This window comes from Dama dama, chromosome 15 (assembly GCF_033118175.1).
Source record: "Dama dama isolate Ldn47 chromosome 15, ASM3311817v1, whole genome shotgun sequence".
NCBI lineage: Eukaryota > Metazoa > Chordata > Mammalia > Artiodactyla > Cervidae > Dama > Dama dama.
The window spans coordinates 7,731,454-7,757,562 of record NC_083695.1 but is presented as its reverse complement, the minus strand read 5'-3'; the positions used below and the strand labels follow the sequence as shown (position 1 = coordinate 7,757,562).

The window sequence follows — 26,109 nt, the reverse complement described above, 5'->3', positions numbered from 1 at the left end:
TTTAACACTTCAGAATATAATGTGATAAAGGTGTGACATGCTTTTGCAATATTTGCAATGCACAGAAATTATTTAGGGCAGATTTCATGTGCACTTGTTTATGAACTCTGTCATTCATTTAATTTTAATTTTAACAGAGTAGGAGTTTAATTCCCATACAAGCTTGATGTCTTTGCAGATAAAAGCAAAAAGATTTTGAACATTATTCGAAATATTTATAAAGCCTCCAGCTGAACCTCAAGTTTATACATGAATGTTTGAGGAGATCATGTGTCCCTGAAAGGATCTCAAGATTTCTAGGGAATTTGGGCCCATGCTTTGAGAACCATAGTCCCAAATAGAGACAGGAAGTATTTAGTACCTCTTAAGTAGGTGTTTATACCACTCTCAGGAAACAGCAAATAAAAAGTTATGTCTTGGATAAGCAGGAGGAAATCCTTCCATTATATTCTAGAGGTTACTTATAGGAATACTTTGGACAATGTATGTTGTATATTGTGGTATCAGGAAGAAAGAGAAGAGCTGGGAAGGATGAACATGTATAATCAGTATTTCATCTCCCAATGAATAAAACCTGAAAGTAAAGACATAATGAATACTTATTCTTTGTGACATTTCATTATAGAATTTTTATACTAAGGGTTGGGCCCTCATATATATGGATTTACAAACAATGAGTTCTTTTGTTCTCAGCTCCTTCTTGAACACATTGTCTTAAAATTGTAGGACTGGTAATCCTGGGGACAAGAGGGGGTAATTTTGTATTTAAGAATAAAATCTGTAAGTCCAATAGTCCTCAGATGAAAAAAAGTATATGAAGAAAAAGCATTTTGTTTTATCAAAGGACAAATAGGTGTTGACAAGTCATTCAGTGTACAAAGTTCTGCCTCCGACTAGATAAAAGTTATTTTTTGAAACATTCAGGCTCTGCATTCTCTGGCTAGGATTTGTAAAGCTTTGGATGTTATCGATCTAATTCTGCTTCATTATTCTCCATCTCCCATGTTGAAAGGAAATATTTAATGGGAGGAGAAATATAAAAGTATTGCTTTGCCTGTTTTTAATGACATAGTTATTCTGAATTATTTCTTTGAAGTGATCTATCCCTGGAAAGATGCTTATATTTGTCAGTTTCTATAGTTTAAAATAATCTTTTTTAAAAACCTTCAGAATTCCGTTATATCTTTAATTCAAGAAAATTGACAGTATTAAAAAGTAGAGTCTATAGATTACTTTATCAGAATATGATTTGATATGCCTTCATTGATTTATATTCATTGGTATCTTAGTTTCAGTGAGTCTGGGCTCTGTTGTTGAGTCCTTTTATTTATCGGACTTTTATATTTATTGGATCACATTAAATGTGATCCTATATCATTGCCTCTAAAGTAAATATGTAAATCTTTCACTGATTCGAGTGAAAGGAAAAGAAAAAAAATAAAAATAGCTTTTGCCTGTTTTCTTTCCCTGATGATCTCCAGTTCATCCTTAAATCCTAGCTGAAACTTCACTTGTTTAGAGAAATCTTCCCAACCACCACAGATTAGGTTAAGTCCCCAAGGTACCTTTTGTTTCTTCCTAGTAGCCCTGTACAATTGTAAACATTTATTTGATGTCTGTCTCTCTCACCAGATGATGTTTCATGAGTACAAGGTACTTCTGTCTTGATCTCTGCATCATGTTTTCACCCTGTGCTGTGCTGGATACGTAGCTATAGATTGACTCTTCAGAAGTGGATGTTCCTCTCTTTCCTCTGTATTTTTTGAACGGTTTTCTTTTTTCTGCAGTTGGAGGATCCTGCTATTAGATGGCAAATGGCTCTTTACAAAGACTTACCCAACAGGACCGAAGACACTTCAGATCCTGAGAAGACAGTGGAAAGGGTCTTGGATATAGCAAATGTGCTTTTTCATCTTGAACAGGTTAGCTTTTGTGTTGATTTAGTCACATTTGCATTAACCTTGTAAAAATGTTTTCTTAAAGGACGTGTGCTAACTTGTGAGCCAAAAAGCATACGTGTTCAGTATGTTCATTAAAAATAATCTGTGCCTCGGGATTGCTTAGTATCTAATCAACATTATTTCCAAGGTTATAATTTTTGTAACTATTGATAGATAATGTATTGAGGGAGATCAAGGCCACTGTTTTATTGTCTTTTCCAAAATATTTCTAAAATTAAACAGATAATTAGGATTATATACTTAATTTTAAACCATTCTAACAAAAATTTCAGGAGTTACACTTGACTTCAAATGTTTTATACCTGTGTTTTTCATTACTGCTCATAGCAACATGTTTGAGATACTGTCTTTCCCTGGTCTCGTATTTGAATTTAAGGTCACTTGTTTAACCCTTCATTTTAATATTTTTGAGCTGATTTTTCTCAGGATCAGCAATACATTACATTTAGAGAAGAGCAATGCATTGATATTAAAACCATGTGAGAATAATGTTTTATATCATTTTTCTGTGATTTTCTATTTTAAACTACAAAGCTTACTGTGTGTATCTTATTTTCATATTTATTACCTTCACTCAAGAATTCCCAAACCAATAATATCTGAAATGTTATCAACTGGTGGATTATGTTTTTGTATAAGGAATCTCCTAGCTTACGTAAAATATCTGCAACACAGAGACTTTCTCTGTTTCTCATGAGACCCATTCAACCAACTAACACCAGACTGAAGGTGTGCAATGTAAACTCAAAAGTTTGCTGTCTCTGGGTCTCCATGAAAATACCTGCCCGACATGGAGGGGCAGTTATTTTACATTAAACATAAAATAATAAAATGCCCTGTATCATCTCAGGATATTTGTAGAACACACTAGAATAGCAATAATAAATATATTTCTTTGATTTCTATTTTATCTTACGATCTCCTATCTCTGCCCTAGCCAGTTGAATAACTAAGGATATCATCTAATGCAGTATCTGTTAATTTCCTTGTTGTTTGCTGCTGCCTTCTTGTTTACTAAAATGCAAATAACTTCTCGAAAGCCATGCAATTTATCACTATACCTGATGAAATTAAGCTAGGATACTCTTATGCCGTATGACTATCAATATGTATCCACAGTGTGTAACACTGTAATATTAATACTATAATGTGATAATAAAATACTATTTAGGCAACTTGATGTTTCCCTAAATGTTGTCATGAAATATTAAATAAATATAAATAATCATATATCAGCAGATGACAGGATTTGATGTAGTGAAATGTTAAGTGATATGTAAGGGCATAGAGGATTCCCTGGTGGTCCAGTGGTTGAGACACTGTGCTTCCATTTGAGGGGGCACAGGTTCTATTCCTGGTTGGGGAACCAGGATCCCACATGCCACACAGCTTGACCAAAACTTTTTTAAAATAGAAAAGTTAAAAGAAAGTCATAGAATTGTATATCTGAAATGATATACATATTAAAGAAGATTGTGCTACATATGCTTGTGCATGCTAAGTCGCTTCAGTTGTGTCTGACTCTTTGTGACCCTATGGACTGTAGCCTGCCAGGCTTCTCTGTCCTTGGGATTCTCCAGGCAAGAATACTGGAGTGGGTAGCCATTCCCTTCTCCAGGGGATCTTCCTGACCCAGGGATCGAACCTGCATCTCTTACCTCTCCTGCATTGGCAGGCAGGTTCTTTACCACTAGCGTCACCAATTAAATGGCATTACTGTATCATGAGTTTTTAATTCTTCCTGGTCTTCTTATACATATCTAAGTTTCTTGAATGACTTTTAGATACTTAAAAGAAGTTTATTGAACTCTAACTATGTTTTGTTATAGTCACATGTTATATATTCATAAATACATGTGACATGATGAATGATATCATTTGCACAGTAATGAGATTCATTTTACTAAGCAACTATTTATCCCATGAATATTTATTGTGTGCACTGCCATATGACAGCATTGTATTCTGCAGGTCCTAGGGGTTGAAATCTGTCACTGAACTCAAGTGACTGGAGCTCTAGTAGAGGGTACAGCCGTGTAGATAACTATGTAATGATTTAGATGTGCTATCATACAGAACGTACTGAAGAGAGAATAAAAGGAACCCAGACTTACTCTAGCTGTGATGAGGGTGATCCCTGTGTAAATCTTTAAGATGTGTGAATATCTAGGAAAAGGTAAGCAGGTCAGATTTTAATGGCCAAGTATTCTTCAAAATGTTAAGAATATGAGTAAAAGAACTCATGAATTATCAAAAAACAGAAAAGAGTGGGGAATATCTGTGTGCAGAATTCATTCCTGTAATCTCTCTATTCTTATGTTAATTTGTGAGTCATCGAATAGTTTGCTAAGAATATTTTCACTTGCTAAACAATATTTTCACTTGCAAAAGTGGTGGATGCACAGGAAAGACTTAATTTATCTCAAATGTCAGTGACCTATGACAAGTGACTTTTTATACTGTACATCTGGTCATCTTTCTCAGAAGAGTGAGCTGTCTTCTTGGGATTTTCTAATACTCAAACACCAGGCAAGCTAACACATCAGCACAGCCAGACATTCAAACAGTTGCAAGACGCATCTTGATGTCCACTTTTGGATCACAGATCTTACCCACGTCTAATTACTTCATTTATAGGAAAATTCACTATCTAAGGTCTTTCCTTTGGGTAATAAAATGCTCTGCCAAATGGCAGCCTTCATGAGAGCAGAGACCTTTTCCAATACGTTCGTCAGTGCTTAGGTACTTAATTATGTTTGTTGAGTGTTACCCATGTTGATCAGAATGCTTTGTTCTCGGTGAATAGCATTATCCTTGATTTTATTTCACCTACACTGTCTCAACAATGTTTTGTTTTGCTTAACATGACCGAGAAAAAAACTGAACTAACTGGATAATTATCAGAAAGTGTTTCTTGATCTTATAGAAGAAAGAGGATCACAGAAATAAGTACTTTCAAATTGCACAAATTGCTTTTCTAAAATTTCCAAACCGCTGTAATCCAAACATTCTAAATGTTTTATTCAGGCATTATTATTACATTCATATTTTGTCTCTTTACTGCAAAGGATAATACCTTTAGTTTTACTTTTTTTTTTTAGCTAACATAACATTTTTATTTCTTCCAGAAATCTACATGTATGCGCCGGAGATATTACAATCTGGGAAGTACAGTGTTCAATTGCCTAGAAATTACTAATGAATGTAGAATTCCATGTTGGGATTTTTTTCTCTCTAATACTTATGATTAATCTCTTCCTTGAAATTCCAAATGCCATTAGCTAAACACATAGCTTGCTTGCATCATTTACTGCAACTTATGAATTCTCATTTGTCCCTATCTAACAAAATAATTACATAGTTTAACATTTTTGCAAAATTAAATTCTTTTACTCACTCCTACTAATGTGTTCACAAAGACTTGTCATTTTCTCTCCATCCTATAAATATATTAAGAAACAGTAGACTTCATTAGAATTTTCTTTAACTGCCTCTATTTATATTTACTGTTGTAGGTCTTAGGATAAAATTAGTGAAAATGCATAAGCAAGGATGGGTTAATTTTTCTTTACTTATGTTTTGGCACCATAACTGAATTTTTAAAAAGATGCAAAATTATTTCATACAGGATGGTTTCCTATTTCTTTGGTTTTTGAAAATGATACAGCTTCTTAAGTACACATTGTTGGGAAAATATGATGTTTTTTCTGAGGAAAATATATAACATCTTAAACTATTTCAAATGTAGCATAGGGTAACTTGAAGATATTTTCATACTAATCGTAAGATACTTTTGGAAAATTGAAAATCTACAAGTTTTTAGCTAAAAGGTACAGCTGTTTAATACTATGTTCCTGAAGGTGTTTGGGGGGTTAAATATGTATGTCTCTGTCTTTCTACCTCAGGTTGAGCATCCTCAGAGATCCAAAAAGGCCGTGTGGCACAAACTGCTCTCTAAGCAGAGGAAACGTGCTGTGGTTGCTTGCTTCCGAATGGCTCCTTTATATAATCTGCCGAGGTCAGGATTTCTTTAATGTCGGTAATAGATTAAAGTTACTCTTCCTCTAAGAAGTGATAGGAGGCTAGCATATACCTTAACATGGATATAGTAGTCCAAGAGAAGGATGAAGGAGATTTATTGCCTCTTCTGTGTAATACTTAACTTCATTTTTCCTTGTTGGTTGTTCTCATTGGCCTGTAATGTCATTATTGAATAGATTTTATTTTTTTTTTATTGAAGTATAGTGCTTTAGATGTACAGTAAAATGATTTATACATTTTTTATCTTTTCTTTTTCAGATTTTTTTCCTGTATAGGTTATGAGAGCATTGAGTAGATAGATACTGTGCTATACAGTAGGTCCTGCTGGTTATCTGTTTTCTATATAATAGCATATATATGTTAACTTCAGACTCCTAACTTATCCCTCCCCACCCTTTCCCCTTTGGTAACTATAAGTTTGTTATCTGTTGCTTTTAAATACTTGGGAGGATCTGCTCACATATTTGAGGGAGGATAGAGAAATAGCTTCCTCAATAGCTCAGTTGATAAAGAAGCTGCCTGCAATGCAGGAGACCCTGGTTCAATTCCTGGGTTGGGAAGTTCCTCTGGAGAAGGCATAGGCTATCCACTCCAGTATTCCTGGGCTTCCCTTGTGGCTCAGCTGGTGAAGAATCCACCTGCAATGCGGGAGACCTGGGTTCCATCCCTGGGTTGAGAAGATCCCCTGGAGAAGAGAAAGGCTACCCACTCCAATATTCTGGCCTGGAGAATTCATTCCATGGACTGTCTAGTCCATGGGGTTGCAAAGAGCTGGACACAGCTAAGTGACTTTCACTTTCAGAGTAATCAGGAGCCAGTCTCTGGGGTCAGACTGCCTTGATTTGAATCCTGACCTCACAGCTTATGAGTGCATGATTTTGGACAAGGCTCTTTTCTGACTTTGTTGTAGTTTTCTCAACTGTACCATAAGGTTTGCCTCATAGAGTTGTTTAGGTTATTTAATGGGTCGAGGTAGAGAGAATGCTTAGAACTGAACATGACACAATGTTAGTCATTGTTGGTTACTTTTGTGATTATTTCATCTTTGGGAAAAAGAATTGATAGGGAACTAACTTAAGGGAATAATGCAAATATATTACCTGTCATGGTACCTCTTCAACTCACTTTATTGACTCAACATCCAGTTCCATCAAATAGCGGATTACAAGTTAGTTTCTACAATATAACAGAGTCTGCTATTCCACTTTCTCTGATATAACATATTCAAAATTGTATTCCTTATTCCAGTGGTTCTCAGACCTGGTACTTTTAGGAAATACACTCAGATTCACTTGAGGAATATCCAAGCCTGTTGAATCAGAATGTCTGAGGGCTTAGCATGTGTACTGTGTAAAAGCTCCCCAGGGGATTCTGATCTATCAGTAGAGTTGAGCTTCTCTCTTGTACAAGAATTGATGGTGAGTTCTGGCCATTCCAGGTGCCTGGTCAGTTCTTCTCCCTGGATTTCAAGGCCCTTCATAAACCTATCTAACTTTATGTCTCATGATCCCTTAGTCTACCTTTGATACTGTTAATGTTGTAGCATTCCACTCTACAATGGCACCATCTCATTTTAACACGTCTGGTATGTTCTTACGTTCCCTTATTGATGTGACTTTCTTAGGGGAACCTTAGCCATATATCGCATCAATTTCAAGATGAGTTTACTTATTCTTTTAGTCTTTACTGGTCTTAATTCATAGGCAACTATTTTCATCAGTATTTTAGGATTTAATCTTTGGATATATACTCCCATAAAGTTCCCTTAATACGTTTAGTTTTGTAATCCTCAGAGGCTATATCTGATGTTAGCAGGAAGACTGAATAATTCCTTTCTTGATGCTCACAACTGTTTATCCAGAGCCACTTTATGTCATAAGAGCTACCATGTAATGAGCATATCCAACGTGTTTTATGTTCTTTATCTGTTTGAGTCTCACAAAACTGAAGCACAGATGGGGTTATCCTAGTTTTATAAATGAGAGAAGGAAAGTGGACAAAGTTGGATAACTTGACCAATGTTACAAAACTTAGAAATAACTGAATCCAGGTCAATGTGTGATCTGAGGAAGCTTTCTCTATCTACTGCAATGTCTTGCCTCTCCAGTCAAGATTGGAAAGTTTATTTTTATTTATTCTTTTAGTGCACAGATAATCCAGTAATTAAGTGCTACTGAATGCTTTTTCAATTTATTTTTTAAAAAGGCTCTTTGAAATTGTGCTTACCTTTTAGGCATCGGGCTGTCAATCTCTTTCTTCAGGGATATGAAAAGTCTTGGATTGAGACAGAAGAACATTACTTTGAAGATAAATTGATAGAAGATTTAGCGGTATGTTTTTACTGGGTTAGAAGAGGAAAGAAGGTCTGGGCTTGGTGGAATAACATTTGTGTGAGCCATTTATCTTATAACATTGAAGAGGAAACATTATTGCAGCCTATGGAGTTTAGGAAACTTTATTCTGGATTATTACTGCATGTAATATTTAGGGAAAATTCGCTCTTCTTCTTTCAAAGAGATCTCATCCACATCCAGTAATTCAAAATTTAACTAAATTTTGACTCTATTGTTCTTTTAAATTATTCCTCAAAGCAACTTCAAACACCTCAGAACCAGGATAGAACTATAAAAGCTGAACCATAAAGAATGATTCACCAAAAATAAATTGAAGCTTAACAAAAGCCAATGAAAAGTGACTGGTTGTTAAACATATACAGGGCAGAGAATGATAGATTGGATACAGGAAGAGCAGGAAGTCACAGTAGATACAGCATAAATGGAGAAGTAGAATTTTTCACCCAACCATGCTGATAAGGAGGCTTGTGTTACTGAGAATGCTTCACTCAAGGGAGCCTTTGTCTCAGTTTTTTATAAGCTGTGGACCTATTTAAAAATTTGATCAAGAACCATCTTCTCAGGAAAGTTTACAAGCATATAGTTCTGTTGAGTTTTGTAGACTGAGAGGCTTCATAATTCCAAAGTTAAAATTTTTGTCTAAAAGGTTTCTTTGAAAAAACACACAAATAATCAGGGCATGCGATGGACAACCTAATCTCATTCATAAAACCTTAATCCTGATTATTCCCATATATTTAATTTAGTTATTATTTTTATTGGGGTATAGTTGATTTACACTGTTGTGTTAGTTTTTGCTGTACAATGATCCCATATATTTTAAGTGAGTTTCATTTTTCTTTAGAATATTAGAATATTTTAACCTTGCAGATTTACCATACTAGCTGCAACATTAAGCCTTAAATCTAAGAAAGAACATCATTTACATAGAAAGAATATCAGTTTGAATGGGTAAGTCTGATGGAGATACAAAATTCATTAGTCATTCAACAAACAGGATTAATTCGTTCTCAAGTCAGTAAAAAAATGCTTAGTAATTTTCTTTATGGTAAATGTTCAATAAATGAAATTACTTTTTTAAGTTTTAAAAGTAAAAGTGAGAATAACATGTAAGTGGCTCAAACATTAAGTCATTCAGCATTCTTTACCTATCTCTGTCTATGTAGGCAACAAAAATGTTTCATGTGATAAAACAGTTTGCCTTGCTAGGTGCACTGAATTTTTATACATGGAGTGACAGTGTTTTACTGCAATTTTTTTTGTATTTGAGATCTCCCTAGCGCCGCTGAAATCCATGTAGCAGTTCACTTTTCAGTTAGTTATGATGCTGCTCATAAGAATAGTATTCAGAATTTTTAAATGATGTAAATCATCCTTGCCCACAGTGTTTTTGTTCCATTATTAAACAACTTTTTAAATTAAAAATTAAAAAAAAAGAAAATAAATAAATTAAAAATTTATTTTATTTTTATTTTAATTTGACTGTACTGTGTGGCATGTGAGATCTCAGTTCCCTAACCAGGGATCAAACCTGTGTGCCCTGTATTGGGAGTGCAGAGCCTTAGCTACTGGACTCCCATAGAAGTCCCAACTTTCTTCTTTAAAACTGTATACTTTTGCATTGATAATGTAATACAGACATGGAGGTACAATGCATATAACATAGACACACACATGCACCACAATAGGAAGAAAAAGGCTTTCTTTTTATTTGCCATTCCAAGCCTTCATAGTGCTCCTGGGTTTGAAGTGAACATTTCACCTTAATGTGAAATTTTATGAATTTGACTTTTTTATAGAAGCCTGGAGCAGAACCTCCAGAAGAAGATGAAGGAGCTAAGAGGGTTGATCCTCTTCATCAGCTGATCCTTCTGTTTAGTCGAACAGCTTTAACGGAGAAATGGTATGGTTGGGGAGTTCACAGGAGACATAGGAGGAACAAACAGAAACCCATGTCTGAGTATTCTGTCCGTCACATGTTTCAATTTCATCTTCTTCTTGAGAGGAGAGAAAATTGTTCAAAGTTAGTTGAGAAGACCCCCCTGGAGAAGGGAATGGCTCCCCACTCCAGTATTCTGGCCTAGAGAATTCCATGGACTACAGTCCTTGGTATTGCAAAGAGTTGGACAAGACTGAACAACTTCCATTTCACTTCACTTCATGGGACCAGTCTGGTATACGTGTATGGACCCACTCGTTCAACTTCAGACTTTAATATTTACCTATCAAACATTAATATTTACCTAGCTCTAATTCTTTTAGCAACATTGTAATTAGCTGGTTGAGTTGATTCTGAATCTTCTTATAATCTTCTCTTTATCACAAATATCCTTTAGAAATTAAAACAAAAGAGCCCAAAGTGAATTTCAATACCAAAAATGTTGGAGACCACCGGTGACCCCAAATTTCCTGGATAGATTATCTCCATTGTTCAGTGAGTGTTAGGAAACTTGAGAAGATGGGTAAGCCATCCACTTAATGCAAAGTTTCTTTGAGATCTGTTTTAAAGGCCTTCTCCATTTTTGTTGGTTCTTGTTCTCCTGAATTCATTGTAACCACGGAGGGCAAAACCTCTATGGAATTGAATAAGAAATGCATTCATAGGCTTGATAATTAAAGTGTGCCAGCACCTGCCCATTACAGGGGCATGGCGTAGATTCATTCTGTAGATGAGACCCTGCAGAGGTTTCAGAACCTTCGTCAGCTTCCCTGTCTTGGGAAAGAAAGCCAGCTTTGCCCCAGGCAAAGCAGGAAAAGAATTTAATTATCAGTCCCTATTCACATGAGTCTTGATGAGTTCATCTGACCTCTGTGCATGTCATAATAATGTACATTTCTCCCTCTTAGCTAATGTGACCCATCTTTCTCTCACTGTCTCTCTCTCTCTCTTATTATTTCCTAACTAACCAAATCATCTCATCCCTAAGCATAGAGCAGCTCCCTCTGGCATTGTCAGGTAATGAGGTCTTTCTCATAAGTGGACTTTTCTGATGGCTGTAAGCTTAAAACTGTTAATTTTGCAAACATCAGGAATTTTTTGATGGAAGTCTTTCTTCAGTGAATTAGTGATTTTCATGCTTTTTCAAAAGAAGAGAATAAATAGATTTTAACCTGTCTTAATTTTTAAGAATCTTTATGACCATAATATTTTTTCACTATATAGTCATATAATAATTTGGGGAGTCTTTCCAACAAATGTCAGATATCACTTCTGCTGTCAAAATCCCTGACATCACGTAAATTTTCTTGTTTTAATGTTCGTATTTTTAAGAAAATATTAATGTTACTACATTGTGTGTAAATCAGTAGATTGTTTATTTACACACAAACATATTTATTATATTAGACTGTAAGGTAAGATGGGGCCACTCTTGAGGAAGTCAAATATCTTTGCTTTCTGATTCTACAATATTTTTGAATGATTGCTCTAAGTTTTGTGTTTGTTTCATTTAAAAAAAAACACACTTGTTGAAAGAAGGTTATTTTATATGGTGTTGGTAATTTTTCGTGCAACTAACCTACTTTAAAACTGTTGTTTTTTTCTTGTTTTTCATAGCAAACTGGAGGAAGATTTTTTATATATGGCTTATGCAGATATTATGGCAAAGGTAAATAAATGTCTTGATTTTAATGGTAAAATGTAAAATTCTATGTATTTCTCAATTAAAATCTTGTTAAATTTTAGAAAACTTATGGGCATTAATCTCAACTTTTCACTTGTTTCTTGAATATCTGTTCTAACTTTTTTGACAGATAATCATTGTTTCTTCAGTTACTTAACATTTTTATTTTTGGGAATCTCACTAATTTTCCAAACATTCATTCATTCAACACATATTCACTGGGCATCAAGATGCTGGAGATAACATGGTGAGTCAGAGAGAAATACACACATCCTGTCGTCTTAGAGTTTATCATCTGATAGGAAAGGCAAACTTTGAACAAATGATTACCCAGAAGATGCTGACAAGTGTAATGGTAGAGGAGCAATTAGAAGTATATGGAGTAGGTTGCATAGCACTGAGTTTTAAGGAAGTCCTTGACTGTTGAATGATGAGTTGACCATGCAGAAATAGTAATAGCTAAGTATTCACTGGGTGGTTATTTCATTTAATCTTAGAGCAAGGAGATGACTGAAGTGATGAGTATAAAAGAGGTGTCAGGTTTCTCTGAGGCTTCTGACTTGGGCATCTGAGTTGACAGCAGTACCGTATGCTAAGTTGGGGAGCACCAGAATCAACGCAGGCCTAGAGTGAAGAGGCAAGATGGCGAATTAAATTTTCAACATGTTCATTAAAGATGCCTGTGAGACATCTGAACGGAGATGTCCAGCGTGTGGTGAGATAGTCATTTCTGACATACTGTATCTCATGGGAGGCTTACAAATATAGCTTTGTTATTTGTCAGCATTAGAAGGAAACTGAAGCCAAGTGGTAGATAATCTTGCTCAGGCAGAAAAGGAAGCATGAGAACAGTCAGCATAGGACCAAGCCTTTAAAGACGCGAATGCTCAAGAGATGGCTAGAACAAAAGGACTTCTCACCAGAAAAATAGGAGAGAATCTTAAGTGTGAGCATACATAGGAACTGTTGGAATGTGTGGTCAACAAGGTCTTACTTTGCTGAGGGACTGAACATAAGGATTGAAGATTCCCCAGGATTTATTCCATGGACATCATGTGACCGTGATGAGAATAATTGCAGAGAATGTTGAGGGAACATTGATGGCCCAAGTGTGTACTGTGGGGAAGTAGAGACTTCCATGTGAGTAGATGTGGCATAAGTCTCTTTATTGAGAAGACTGAGGAGGAGGAGAAAGATACAAGGTAATAAACATCTCGATGGAATTATAAGGTTGAAGGGGGATTATTTTTGCTTGTTTGCCTGTGTGTTTTTTTACTTTTTTAAAAAGCAGATGTTAGCATGCTTCTGTTCTGGTGGGAAGGATCAAGAAGAATAGACAGGAAATAATTTGTGAAATGAGGCTTTGAACAGTTGACATGCTTTGAGCATGGTGACAGGGCAGGTGAGAGAGCATAAAGGAAAAGTCACGGCTTCCCACTGACAGTAATACATTTACCAGTATATTTATACAGACATAAAAGCAAATACCTTTAAAGAAAATCATCATGAAATTGTATTTAAATTATGAGCAGTATATAGTCTGATATTTTCTATTCTATTTAAATAAAAAGGTCTCTGAGGTCATGAATCTCTAAATAGATTTCATATCCAGTTAATGTTTTGAAAGCCACAGTGTATAAAACATGAAGACAATCCAGTCTCAGTGATGCGATTCCAGTAGATCATTCTGCCCCTCCACTGTGGACTCAACAGCAGGGAGATGAAGAGGACCGTGACTGAGAGACGCCACGTGTGGCCCCCGGCCCCCGCCTGAGGGTCTCCTGACCCCCCTCCTTGCTCTCTCTCACCTCGTTCCAGCCTTAGGAGCATTCCCTTGGGCCTGGTGGGTCCCGCCTCGTCCTGTCATGACAGGCTTCAGGAGGATCCAAAGACACTAGGGGCCCTAAGCCCCAGACCCCGGTTGTCTTCTGTCACCTTTGGAGGCAAAGCATAAAGGACTCCTGCCTTTTTGTGCCACAAAAGGGGGCGCAAAGATACCCTTGCTCTCCAGCTCCCCTCTTTGGGGGACTCACTGGGTCACTACTTAGGAGGAGGTCTCTGGGCCTCGCTGACCTTTCTGTCTTTCCTCTTGACCCCCGCAGCCAGCCTGTGGTTCTTTCTCCCGCTCTCCTGAGAGTGTAAATTTAGGGTGATTTCTGCTGCAGTCTGTCGAGAATTTGTCCTGCTTGGGGAGGACCTTGCTTCCTCCTCTGGAATGAGAGCCTGAAGCATGACACAGGCTTGCTCTCGGACATGCATGCTGTCCTCCTGACTGTGCCCTTTGCCCAAGAAATAAAAAAGAAAAGAAAGAAAGAAAACAATCTAAATGTCCATCATCAGATTAATGGATAAAAAAGATGAATTCGATATATATGTGTGTGTGTGTGTGTGTGTGTGTATGATAGAATACTACTCAGTCATAGAAAGAATGAAATAATGTCATTTGTAGCAACATAGATAGAACTAGAGATTATCATCCTAAATCAGTCAGAAAGAGAAAGGCAAATACTGTATGATATTGCTTATATATGGAATCTAAAGCATGACACAGAGAACTTATCTATAAAACAGAAGCAGACTCACAGACACAGAAAACAGACTTGTGATTTTCAGGAAGGTGGGAGAAGGATGGATTGGGAGTTTGGGATAGTTGTATTAAGTCCCTTGAGTCGTGTCCAGCTCTTTGCGGCCCTGTGGACTGTAGCATGCCAGGCTCCTCTGTCCATGGGATTCTCCAGGCAAGAATACTGGAGTGGGCTGCCATGCCCTTGTCTAGGGGATCTTCCCCACCCAGGGATTGAATCCTTGTCTCTTATGTCTCCTGCGTTGACAGGCAAGTTCTTTACCACTAGCGCCGCCTGGGAAGCCACGTATGTATAAGTGAATCACTTTGCTATACACCAGAAACTAATACAACATTGTAAATCAACTATCCTTCAACAAGATAAATTTTTAAAAAACACTTGATTAAAAGATGAAAGAGGAAAGATGTTTCCTTCTTTGGAAATTGGTACTGAGTATTGACTAGAAACTAAAATGGAACCTCCAGACAGTGTGGAAAGCCTGGTTGATGTCAGTTCTTATGAATTTGGGCGGTACCAGTCTTCCTGGTTGTGTAGCTTTACCCTGGCAGTTCCCAGAACCAAATGCAGAGTCAGAGAAGGCAGGAAGTTAGATTCATCAAGAATGGCAATATTTACCAGACTGTTGTTGAAGGACAGAGTATATCATAGGGCTTTTTTCTGTCATTATGAGAGTGGCTGAGGCATTGGATCTTGGATTCTGAGTAAGACAAATAAGGAAATGAGACAAGAGGGAGCTGATAAGTAAGGAGATTGTAAAGTAGTCCATGGACTGTTTTCCTTTTAGTTGAAGAAACAATGAGCAAGTGGTCTGAAAAGGGAAAAGCTCCTGTTTTGAGAGTAAGAGATTCCTGATAGTTCACATTTTCCCTTGTTACGGGAGAAGAGTCAGCCCCTAAATTGTCCTGGTTGCATCCGACAGTTAAATCTAATCTCTTTTGAGAAATGATCAAATATTTGTTGATGCTCACTCTTCGTCAAGATTTTCCCATCAAAAGTAACTAATCTCTGTCCGTTTGTTGTTTAATGTATCCCAGGAATGCCACGCTTCCATCACTTCTTCTGTCAGTCAGTTATCAGGGTGTGTGCCGCTTATGAGTGTACCTGTGTAGTGCCCAGTGGGACTTTATCCTTGCTTATTCCGCCCTGGGATTCTGTACATTTACAATAAATTGTAAGAACTCACTAGTTTTTTGACAGCCAGGTTGCATTTTTTCTCTCATTGTGAGCCTGCCTTTTCATCTCAATTCCAGGTCATTTATGAATTTCTTTTAAGATTTATCATACAGTTGATGCAGGCTTTAGTTAAGTCATCAGTTCTCTAACTGGAGTTGAACCATTGTCCAAGGCCAAAATAGTTTTAAAGTTCAGTTCTTTCATCCAGTGTTAAATATCTCTTTGCATTTATGTTACCCACAGACTTAGTAAGTGTGCTATCCCAGTGTTTCCCTAAGTTGCTAGTTTCGGTAAGTCACATCAAACTCTTTAGTAAGTAGTTTCACGAGGCTGCCTTTGTTCACTTTGGCAGTCAGCATCCCAGGAGTCTGGAAATTTCCCTTGGACTTCATGGTTTCTCAGAATTTGTTAGTGGTCGTTTTACATGCATGTATGATTTTTGACTTGAGTCTTGACATTTGAACTCTATTCGAAAGACTTACGTCATCCTGTCTTTCTTCAGTATTGTAGGACTTTATGAAGGCAGCATTCACATCATAATTGGTTTTTAGAAAACTTCAGTTTTCATTGTTTTTTTTTTTTTTTTTTAATCACTGGAGCCCAGAATTGAGTTAATCAGAACTCTGGATCCATGTTACACTCCCATTATTGACCCCTTTTTTTTTGTCCCCCTCCACCCCTCAGCACTGCATGGTATGTGAGATCTTAGTTCCCTGAATATGGATTGAACCCGCACCCCCTGCATTGGAAACACTAGAACACCAGGGAAGTGCCCATTATTGACTACTTTTATTGAAGGTAGTTACTTAGCAACTTCTAATAATGTAGTAACTACCCCTAAACTCACTACTCACAAGAAAAGCTAAGACCTTGATAATTACCTACCTTAATTAAAGTGGTTCTCTCTTTAACCCATACCCTGCCTCCCCATATCAGGAAATCATCATCTTGTATCCCTTGTTCAGGATAATCTTGCTTTCCTTTTGGGGGCTTCCATGGTGACTCAGACAGTAAAGAATCTACCTGCATTGTGGGAGATCCAGGTTTGACCCTTGGGTTGGGAAGATTCCCTGGAAAGGAAATGACTACCCATTCCAGTATTCTTGCCTGGAGAATTCATGAACAGAGGAGATTTACACAGTTTTCATTAGATGTATGAATTTTTTAAAAAATATATATATTATCTTTATATGTGCATTGTCGGTCACTCAGTTGTGTCCGACTCTTTGAGACCCCATGGGCTGTAGCCCATCAGGCTGCTCTGTCCATGGGATTCTCCAGGCAAGCATACTGGGGTGGGTAGTCATTTCCTCCTCCAGGGGATCTTCCCGACCCAGGGATCGAACCCACGTCTCCTGTGTCTCTGGCACTGGCAAGTAGATTCTTTATCCTTGAGCCACCTGAGAAGCCCTATCACATGTAAACATGTGTTTATATATATATACATATACAAACACATATAAATTATGTATTCTTTAAGATTTTAGTTGTTTTAACTTTTAAAAGGGCATGATGCTGTATGTAAAATTTCGGTACTTAACAGTTTCACTGTTGTTTTCTAAGATACATCTGTACTTTTGTGTGTGCTGGAGATCATTTGATTTGACTTATATTTGACTTACATTCCCTTGTACAACTACACCATAGCCTATCCATTTACCTATTTGTTTGTAACCTTTTGTGTTGAATCTCTATTTTGCTACAAGCCCTTTTTCAAAAGGGCTTGAAATGCCTATTCTTATTCACGTCCAAAAGCCATGGGTCATGGGATGTATGAATGTTAAATTTGAGAAGATGCCCAACCGTTTTCCAAAGTTACTGCCCCAAACTACATTCCTCCTTGCTACGTTTAAGAGAGATTCTGGTGATACATATCTTCTCCAATATTTTATGTTTTACTAATTTCTGTCAACCAGGTGGATGTAGTATGATATTTCACTGGGGTCTTAGTTTTCATTTCTCTTGAGTAGGTAATTTTCACATTTAAAAATCACTTCTCTTTGGTGGTTAAGTCTGAACCAAACAGCTGATGGGTAATTCTGCACTTTATCTTATTATTACTACAGTTTCTGCGCTAAATCATATACTTAGTATTCCTTGTTCTCCTTCCTTTGGCTGTATGTTTAAAATTCATTTTAAATCTTTGTATTTTTCAAGCCACACTTTATTTTAAACCTTGGGTTAATTTTTTTTTTTTTTTTAATCTTCCCAGCACCCTCCTTCTATCATGTATATCTCTTCTTGTGAACATCTTAGAAAATTTCCGGTTCATCCATGTTGGTTTGCTGGGTGTCCTTTCCTTCTCCTCATTGTGATCACTCATGCTTGATTCTCAGAATGTCTGTTTATATCCCAGCATCCCTTCTAAATTGTCTGAAGCTGTTCTGTCCAAATGGAATGGTTTTACCAATTTAAACAAGATTAACTGTGTAGAAGTATCTAGAATAATACCATCATAAAGTAAACACTCTTTTGAGTTTCTGGCTAGTGAAAGCTTTTTCTCTTCTTGCTCTTACAAGAAGAGAGCAAGATAATTTACTGAAAGATACACATTAAGTTATACCCAGTGTTTCATTCTTCATTGGTTAAAATTATAAAATGCAAGGGTCACTTTGTTATGAAATTTCTCTCTTCTACCTCATCCAAATCCATCCAAAATGGATTTCAGTTTGAAATTCATCCTGAAAATTTCTTTTTGCATCCTCTATCTTCTGAGGAGTGACAGAATCAGCAAGGCCAGTGAAAAAGATATGAAATATACTTGTTTTGCAGAATGAAGTTTCCAGCAGATGGTGGTGGTGAGAAGTACCCCATGTAAACTTTATGCTTATGAATTTTCATTGCTAGTTTTGAGTTTTGCTCTAGATATCTGAATGGTCTGAAGATGTAGCCTCTACTTTGGTTCTAATTTTTTTCTTCAAATTTCTGTCATGCTTCTGCCCCATTATGTATGGATTTTATTTACTTTTTTTCCTTTCTGGCATACAGTATTACTCTTCCTTCCCTAGAAATGATCAGTTTGATCCAGAAAATTGAGTCCTGTATTTTAGGACCATCTAATAGAACCTACTGTTTATCTAGCATCATCATGTTATGTGGATACAATTTGCTGTTGAAAAACTTATCTCCTATGCCTATAAATCTTTCAGTTTTTCTTAAGTACATTAAAAAGTGCTAGACATCTGCGATAGTTTTCTTATGGCCCCAGCATGTCCCATGCCAATCAGTACAAGTTTAGCTTATGGATTTGTTGAATTCTTTGTTGAATTCTCCAAGTATTTCAAGCTTAGTAGATTTTTTTTTTTTTATTACAAACTTTAACCTTTTTAGAAGCAAATCTCACTACATTTTCTTAAGAAAAAAAAAATGGTTTAAGATACTCTTTAAAAAGGATTGTTTTTAAATGCCTGTCAGATAAGAGTCCCAAATCCTGTGTATAAGAGCAAACACATCTTTTACTGTAAATGCCAACTTCTCTAAATGTATTCTCCAACTCAAACCTTGTTCATAGCCAGTATTTCTGAAGGTAACAAAATATATATGGCAGATGACATGTTTGAGAGAAGGTACAACTTTATATCCTTAAAAAACATTTTGTATTCTTATTCTCATTTGCTTAAATAGTATTCATATTTGTTCAGCTCACTTCAGTCACTCAGTCGTGTCCAACTCTTTACGAACCCATGGGCTGCAGCACGCCAGGCCTCCCTGTCCATGACCAACTCCCGGAGTTCACTCAAACTCATGTCCATTGAGTCGGTGATGCTGTCTAACTATCTCATCCTCTGTCATCCCCTTCTCCTCCCACCTTCAACCTTTCCCAGCATCAGGGACTTTTCAAATGAGTCAGTTCTTCACATGAGGTGTCCAAAGTATTGGAGTTTCACCTTCAGCATCAGTCCTTCCAATGAATATTCAGGACTGATCTCCTTTAGGATGGACTGGTTGGATCTCCTTGCAGTCCAAGGGACTCTCAAGAGTCTTCTCCAACACCACAGTTCAAAAGCATCAATTCTTTGGCACTCAGCTTTCTTTATAGTCCAACTCTCACATCCATACATGACTCCTGGAAAAACCATAGCTTTGAGTAGACAGATTTTTGTTGGCAAAGTAATGTCTCTGCTTTTTAATATGCTGTCTAGGTTGGTCATAGCTTTTCTTCCAAGGAGCAAACGTCTTTTAATTTCATGACTGCAGTCACTATCTGCAGTGAATTTGGAGCCCTAAACAAGAAAGTCTGTGACTATTTCCACTGTTTCTCCATCTGTTTGCAATGAAGTGATGGGACCAGATGCCATGATCTTAGTTTTCTAAGTGTTGAGCTTTAAGCCAACTTTTTCATGCTTCTCTTTCACTTTCATCAAGAGACTCTTTAGTTCTTCTTTGCTTTCTGCCATAAAGGTGGTGTCATCTATATATCTGAAGTTACTGATGTTTCTCCTGGCAGTCTTGATTCTAGCTTGTGCTTCATCCAGCCCAGCATTTCTCATGATGTACTCTGCATGTAAGTTAAATAAGCAGGGTGACAATATACAGCCTTGACGTGCTCCTTTTCCTATTTGGAACCAGTCTGTTGTTCCATGTCCAGTTCTAACTGTTGCTTCCTGACCTGCATACAGATTTTTCAGGAGGCAAGTCAGGTGGTCTGGTACTCCCATCTCTTGAAGAATTTTTCCAAAGTTTGTTGTGATCCACACAGTCAAAGGCTTTGGCATAGTCAATAAAGCAGAGGTACATGTTTTTCTGGAACTCTTTTGCTTTTTTGATGATCCAACAGATGTTGACAATTTCATCTCTGGTTCCTCTGCCTTTTCTGAATCCAGCTCGAACATCTGGAAGTTCACTGTTCACATACTATTTGAAGCCTGGTTTGGAGAATTTGAGCATTACTTTGCTAGCCTGTGAGATGAGTGCAATTGTGTAGTTTGAGCATTCTTTGGCATTGCCTTTCTTTGGGATTAGAATGAAAACTGACCTTTTCCAGTCCTGTGGCCACTGCTGAGTTTTCCAAATTTGCTGGCGTATTCACAGCATCACCTTTTAGGATTTGAAATAGTTCAACTGGAATTCCATCACGTCCACTAGCTTTGTTCATAGTGATGCTTCGTAAGGCCCACTTGACTTCGCATTCCAGGATGTCTGGCTCCAGGTGAGTGATCACACACCATCATGATTATCTGGGTCATGACGATCTTTTTTTGTGTAGTTCTTCTATGTATTCTTGCCACCTCTTCTTAATATCTTCTGCTTCTGTTAGGTGCATACCATCACTGTCCTTTATTGGGCCCATCTTTGCATGAAAAGTTCCCATAGTATCTCTAATTTTCTTGAAGAGATCTGTAGTCCTTCCCATTCTATTGTTTTCCTCTATTTCTTTGCACTGATCACTGAGGAAAGCTTTCTTATCTCTCCCTGCTATTCTTTGGAACTCTGCATTCAAATGGATATATCTTTCCTTTTCTACTTTGCCTTTCATTTCTCTTCTTTTCATAGCTATTTGTAAGCCCTCCTCAGACAACTTATTTGCCTTTTTGCATTTCTTTTCCTTGGGGATGGTCTTGATCACTGCCTCCTGTATGATGTTAGGAACTTCTGTCCATATGTTAAGTCATGTGATCCTGTTAGGAAGCTTAGTACTGTTTTTATTATTTCCGCTTTAAATATGAGAAAACAGAGACTCAGAGAGGTAAAGGAATTTGCCCTAGACTAAACAGCTCTTAAATGTCAGCATCAAAATTTGAATTGGGCACTCTGCATCCTCAGACCATGTTCCTAACCACCACACAGCTCTTCTTCCTTAGTAACCAGAACTTTCAGCTGTGGGAATTAATTAAGAATACATGCACAGCTCCTTTATTATTTCTGGAAAAATAAAATAATTCAATGGTCAGTTTTATAATTTTTCTGTAAAAGAAGTATGTTGGTAGCAGTTGGAATTTTACTTTCCTCCTATAGACCAAATATAACAAAAAATTAACTTATAAAAAAAAAAGGATTACAAGATTCACTTTAATTAATAGACACTGCTTTCTTTTAATTTTAATTTGTAGCTATTAAATATGTTTGTATTAACACATTGTGATGGAAGGATAAAAGAGGAAAAAACAGTGATCTTGTCTTTAAGGTTTGTAACTTGATTTCAACAAGGAAAATGCATGAATAAGTAATATGTACGGTATGATACAGACCTCATAAATATCTCTATGATATGTATAAAATTGGTAATTTAGTATTTGCACAGTATAGTTTTCTTTTAGTTCACAAATTCATTGATCATATCATGTAAGTTTATTACATATAATGAATATATTCAAATAATATTGATAAATTAGCACAAGTGACTTATTATTCTGCGCTAATTCATTTATATTTTCTGTCTCAGCATATTATTATCCTGTTGACCTTTTTCTCAATTTTTTTTACATGTATCAGAGTTGTCATGATGAGGAAGATGACGATGGGGAAGAGGAAGTGAAGAGTTTTGAAGTAAGATGGATCTTTCTCTATTTGTCTTCTATCTATGTTGAAACATTGTTTCATAGCTTCTAACTGACATTTATGTTTCTTGCTTCATGGCTTATTGCAGCTTATTGTGTCAAGGAACTGCATGTCAGAAGCTGGATGGACAAATTTGAGTCCTAACATTTGCTGAAGTTAAGGCCAAGGAACTTAGACTAGTTTAAGAATTATTTTAAAGCCCATATGTTCAGGATGAGTGTTCCTCCATCTTGGAGATGAGGTTGCTTCACACTGTTCTCATCTCGGTGAAGGATGGGATCTGAAATTTCCAGCAGACATGGGAAAAAAATATTTATGGAAGAGCAACCCAACATCAAGTTTCTAATTAAAGCCTTGGTTTGAATTTTTTTCTGAACCAAAGAAGTCCGAAAGATTTGGCCTCTTTCGACTTCTGCCCGATTAGGTCACTCATCCCCTGTACATATGTAAATGGTGGCACACAGTTTGCTTTGCATGAGGCAGGATTGCATATATTCCTAGGATTATGTTCTGTTATATGATTATTCCCTCAAACCTTCTCAACTTTTAAATTTCCTTATAGTTTGAAATATTGCTCAATATTCTTTAGCCAAAAAGAAAGCAAATATTATTTCCCCCCTTGGCTTAGGCTGCACTTTTTTAAAATATATATATATATATATCTAAGAAAGATTAGCTGTTGCTAACTACCATTCTCCTTATTTATTGTTTTTTTCTTTTTTGAATTTTCAAAAAGAAATTAAATGAAATAGATTAGACTCTTTTTTTTTTTTTTTTTCCTGCTTTTAATTTACGTGTCTGCTTTGAGCTAGAAGTTTGGAACTATATTAGTAGCCAGCTGTAAGTCTTTAATTAAAGTGGACCCACAAAAAAACGAGTAGGTGAGGAGTAGATAATGAGTAGGACCCTTTCTGGAACAACTGGACGAGAGTGTCCCTGTGGCATTGCATGGAAGTCATTGTGTAAAAAAAAAAAAAAATGCCGGAACAAGCTAATTTGAGAATAATCCATGACTATTGCTGGCTGAGAAAAAATGCTGTAAGGTTCATTTCCTGGATAACACTATAATCTTTTCTAATGTATGTGTGTTCTAGTCTCAATAAGATAAGAAACTTAGCTAAATTAGAATGAGCTGTGAGCAGCAAGTCATACTATTTTTCTGAAGTGCACACCATATATACTCTATCAGTTGTCTTCCGAGCAATTGTTTATTGCGATTTTGCTTCTTGTCCTCATCCTTCCTTAAGGTCACAGGATCCCAACGCAGCAAGGTAAAACTATATATATATGTGTGTATTTGTCTGGGTCTGAGTTTCAGTTTCTTGTGACATTTACCTTTGTTAGACCCAACATCTTGGATTCTTTTGTTTAAAAAAAAAAAAAAGATCTTGCAATCTTTGTACCAAGTTTGTAGCTCCAATGCAGTTGGTCTCTTCAGTATCCCTTCCTTGACATAAGTTTATTCTTCTTGCAATTTAAATGACTCATAATTTGAAATTTTATCCTCCATGTTGAATTTGAATGCATACGGTGCTGAGATGAAAAAGTCCACCCTTTAGGTGATTAAATTTTAGCTGGTGACTTTTCATTGTAACATTTCATGCCTTACCCCTCTTGAGAGTTTTTATACTGGTCTCATTTCTAGAAAAGAGATATGATACATGGTATTGCTGGTGGGATTAGAAATAACCTCCTTTTCTTTTGTGCTAGTAATACCCTCAACTGATAATTAGAGAGGATATTCCATGATTTCAGTGTTGATTTAGTATTTCCTTATAGGGAAGAGCTAGATGACCTTTTCTATCTCTGAATATTCTGAAGAGCTAAGTATGTGGAAAGTTTGCTAAGAGAAAATATTTTAGAATCACAAAAATTTGCCTTTCATTTGAACCCTGTTAAGCTTACATTTTATTTTCATGAGACTGTTTAGTCAGAAAATCAGGTATAAACATCCCAAAAAGAAAATGCCTATAATGACTTTAGTTAAAGAAAAGAAAAAAAGCTTCTCTTTTATATGAGTGTAGAGTGCCCTTTTTTGCCTTCTATTTTATAAAGTGAACTATTTGCTGTTAAAGTGAATTTAGAATGTCATAAAGAATCTACTTTTTTTTTTTTCCCAAGAATCTACTTTTAAGAAACAAATTATAATGTTTTTTACTCGCTATTATATTTGGAGAAATATATTGTTCTTATACCATTTTAAAATTTGACTTCATGCAGATGCTACTAGATTTAGCTCCAATCAGATGGATATAATTTAATGGCATATAATATGTGTAAAAATTATAAATTATAATTATCAGTAGGTATCATGGATATAATCTTGATTTGTTGGATTTTTATAGTTTTATCACTGATGATCTCAGATAGAATTCCTGTGACTTGTTGAGGGTGGAAAATATGAAGGGACCTCCTGACATTCACCAAAGATTTGATTTCGTTAGACACTATTGAAGTTCATGCCCGAGTATATATTGACATCCATGCAATGGGGGTGGATAAGGAAGGCTGGGATAAGAAAGTGTTGCTGGTTAAGAAAACCATTTTACTCTGAAGAGGAATGTAGTTTCAGGAAGAACTAAAGGCAAATACAATTTGGTAAATAGGATCAAATTTGGTGACATTAGAAAGGTTCCCTATTCAGAAAAAAAATCTGAAAATACCTAGTAGTGGAATCTTCGCATTTAGAGTGTAGGATTCTGGTCATACGGAGAACAAGAAATCAGGAGACTGTGGAGCACCCCCTGGGAGAATGGGCTACATGCCGTGGATTTAGGACGCTGGGAGAGAAGCTCACATATGGTGAAACCTGGTAATTAACCCCCAAAGGAGCTAGAGGCCACCAGATGTGACTGTCCCCGCAGAAGAGAGGATTTCAAAGTTACTAGTGGTTGCCATATATTCATATGCATAACACAGTAGACAAGATTTGGAAATTTTCACTTCTTAACCAGTGCTTCACTCATTCTTCATGTAATTTTGTGCTGTAACTAATCATCTATGTCTAATCTGTGTAACAATCTATTTGCAAAATATATACTATGTAAGTAAAGAACTTGAACTCTTCCCAAGTAGAAAAAAGAGAATCATGGTTTTCAGAGAGTTGATAGAATCAACAACCTATAAGGATAATTTTGTCTGAAATTGACTCTCTGATACCAATATCATGACTGAAAAAAATTTGGCCAAACAACTGAATTACTACTTTCTCTTTATAAATTTAGTAACGTACTAGACTTTTTACATTGAGATGTCTGGTTGGCTAACATCATTTAGGTATAGTCTGATAGTGGAGTTTTTCATCTAAGTTATAATGAATTTGAAAGGTCATTTGGTAGTTTCAGTAATTCTTTAAACAAATTATATTAAATAAATTTGGGAATAACGTAGTGTGTGTGATTATTGAATTTTATCCGAATAACTGGCTGATTATTAATATTTGCTGTACTTTCTACTTAAATTCTCCATCTATAAAGATACTGAGAAGAAGAAAGAAGTAGATTAAAAAGGTAGCATTATAAGGAAAATTTCCATGAGGAATAAAGTAAACTAAATAAAGCTCAAGAAACATGGAAAACAAGGAGTGGAGGCTAAGTGCCTGGTATTAGCCAGCCCTTTTCTTCTGTCACATGTATGTTTTACTGATGAGATCCTGTTAAAACTTGCCTGATTTAAGTTGATAATTTAATTCCCAGCTTTATCTGTAATGTGTATATTTATCTACAACTACTTATTAAAAATTTTATTGCATAATTAGTAGTAGTTATATATTTCTTTGACTTCAGGCTACTTTAATATTAAAACTATAAAAAAGGACAGTTAAATCATAAAAAAGCCAGTATTAACTGAAAGGGAAGAAATGTTTTAGCAATGA

The 26,109-nt window shown here is 36.2% G+C and overlaps 1 protein-coding gene and 1 non-coding gene across 2 annotated transcripts in view; both read left to right on the top strand.

Moving 5' to 3' along the window:
* RYR2 (ryanodine receptor 2) overlaps positions 1 to 26,109 on the top strand; it is a 798,221-nt gene that overhangs the window by 665,977 nt on the left and 106,135 nt on the right. The window contains exons 74-80 of the mRNA XM_061161401.1: positions 1,788 to 1,922; positions 5,090 to 5,134; positions 5,867 to 5,979; positions 8,236 to 8,332; positions 10,156 to 10,259; positions 11,913 to 11,964; positions 22,170 to 22,223. Of these exons, the coding sequence (XP_061017384.1) occupies positions 1,788 to 1,922; positions 5,090 to 5,134; positions 5,867 to 5,979; positions 8,236 to 8,332; positions 10,156 to 10,259; positions 11,913 to 11,964; positions 22,170 to 22,223 (600 nt within the window). The remainder of the gene's footprint in view (positions 1 to 1,787; positions 1,923 to 5,089; positions 5,135 to 5,866; positions 5,980 to 8,235; positions 8,333 to 10,155; positions 10,260 to 11,912; positions 11,965 to 22,169; positions 22,224 to 26,109) is intronic.
* LOC133070891 (small nucleolar RNA SNORD62) lies at positions 13,638 to 13,723 on the top strand. The gene has a single exon (XR_009696285.1). It is a non-coding gene; the product is annotated as a small nucleolar RNA SNORD62 (small nucleolar RNA).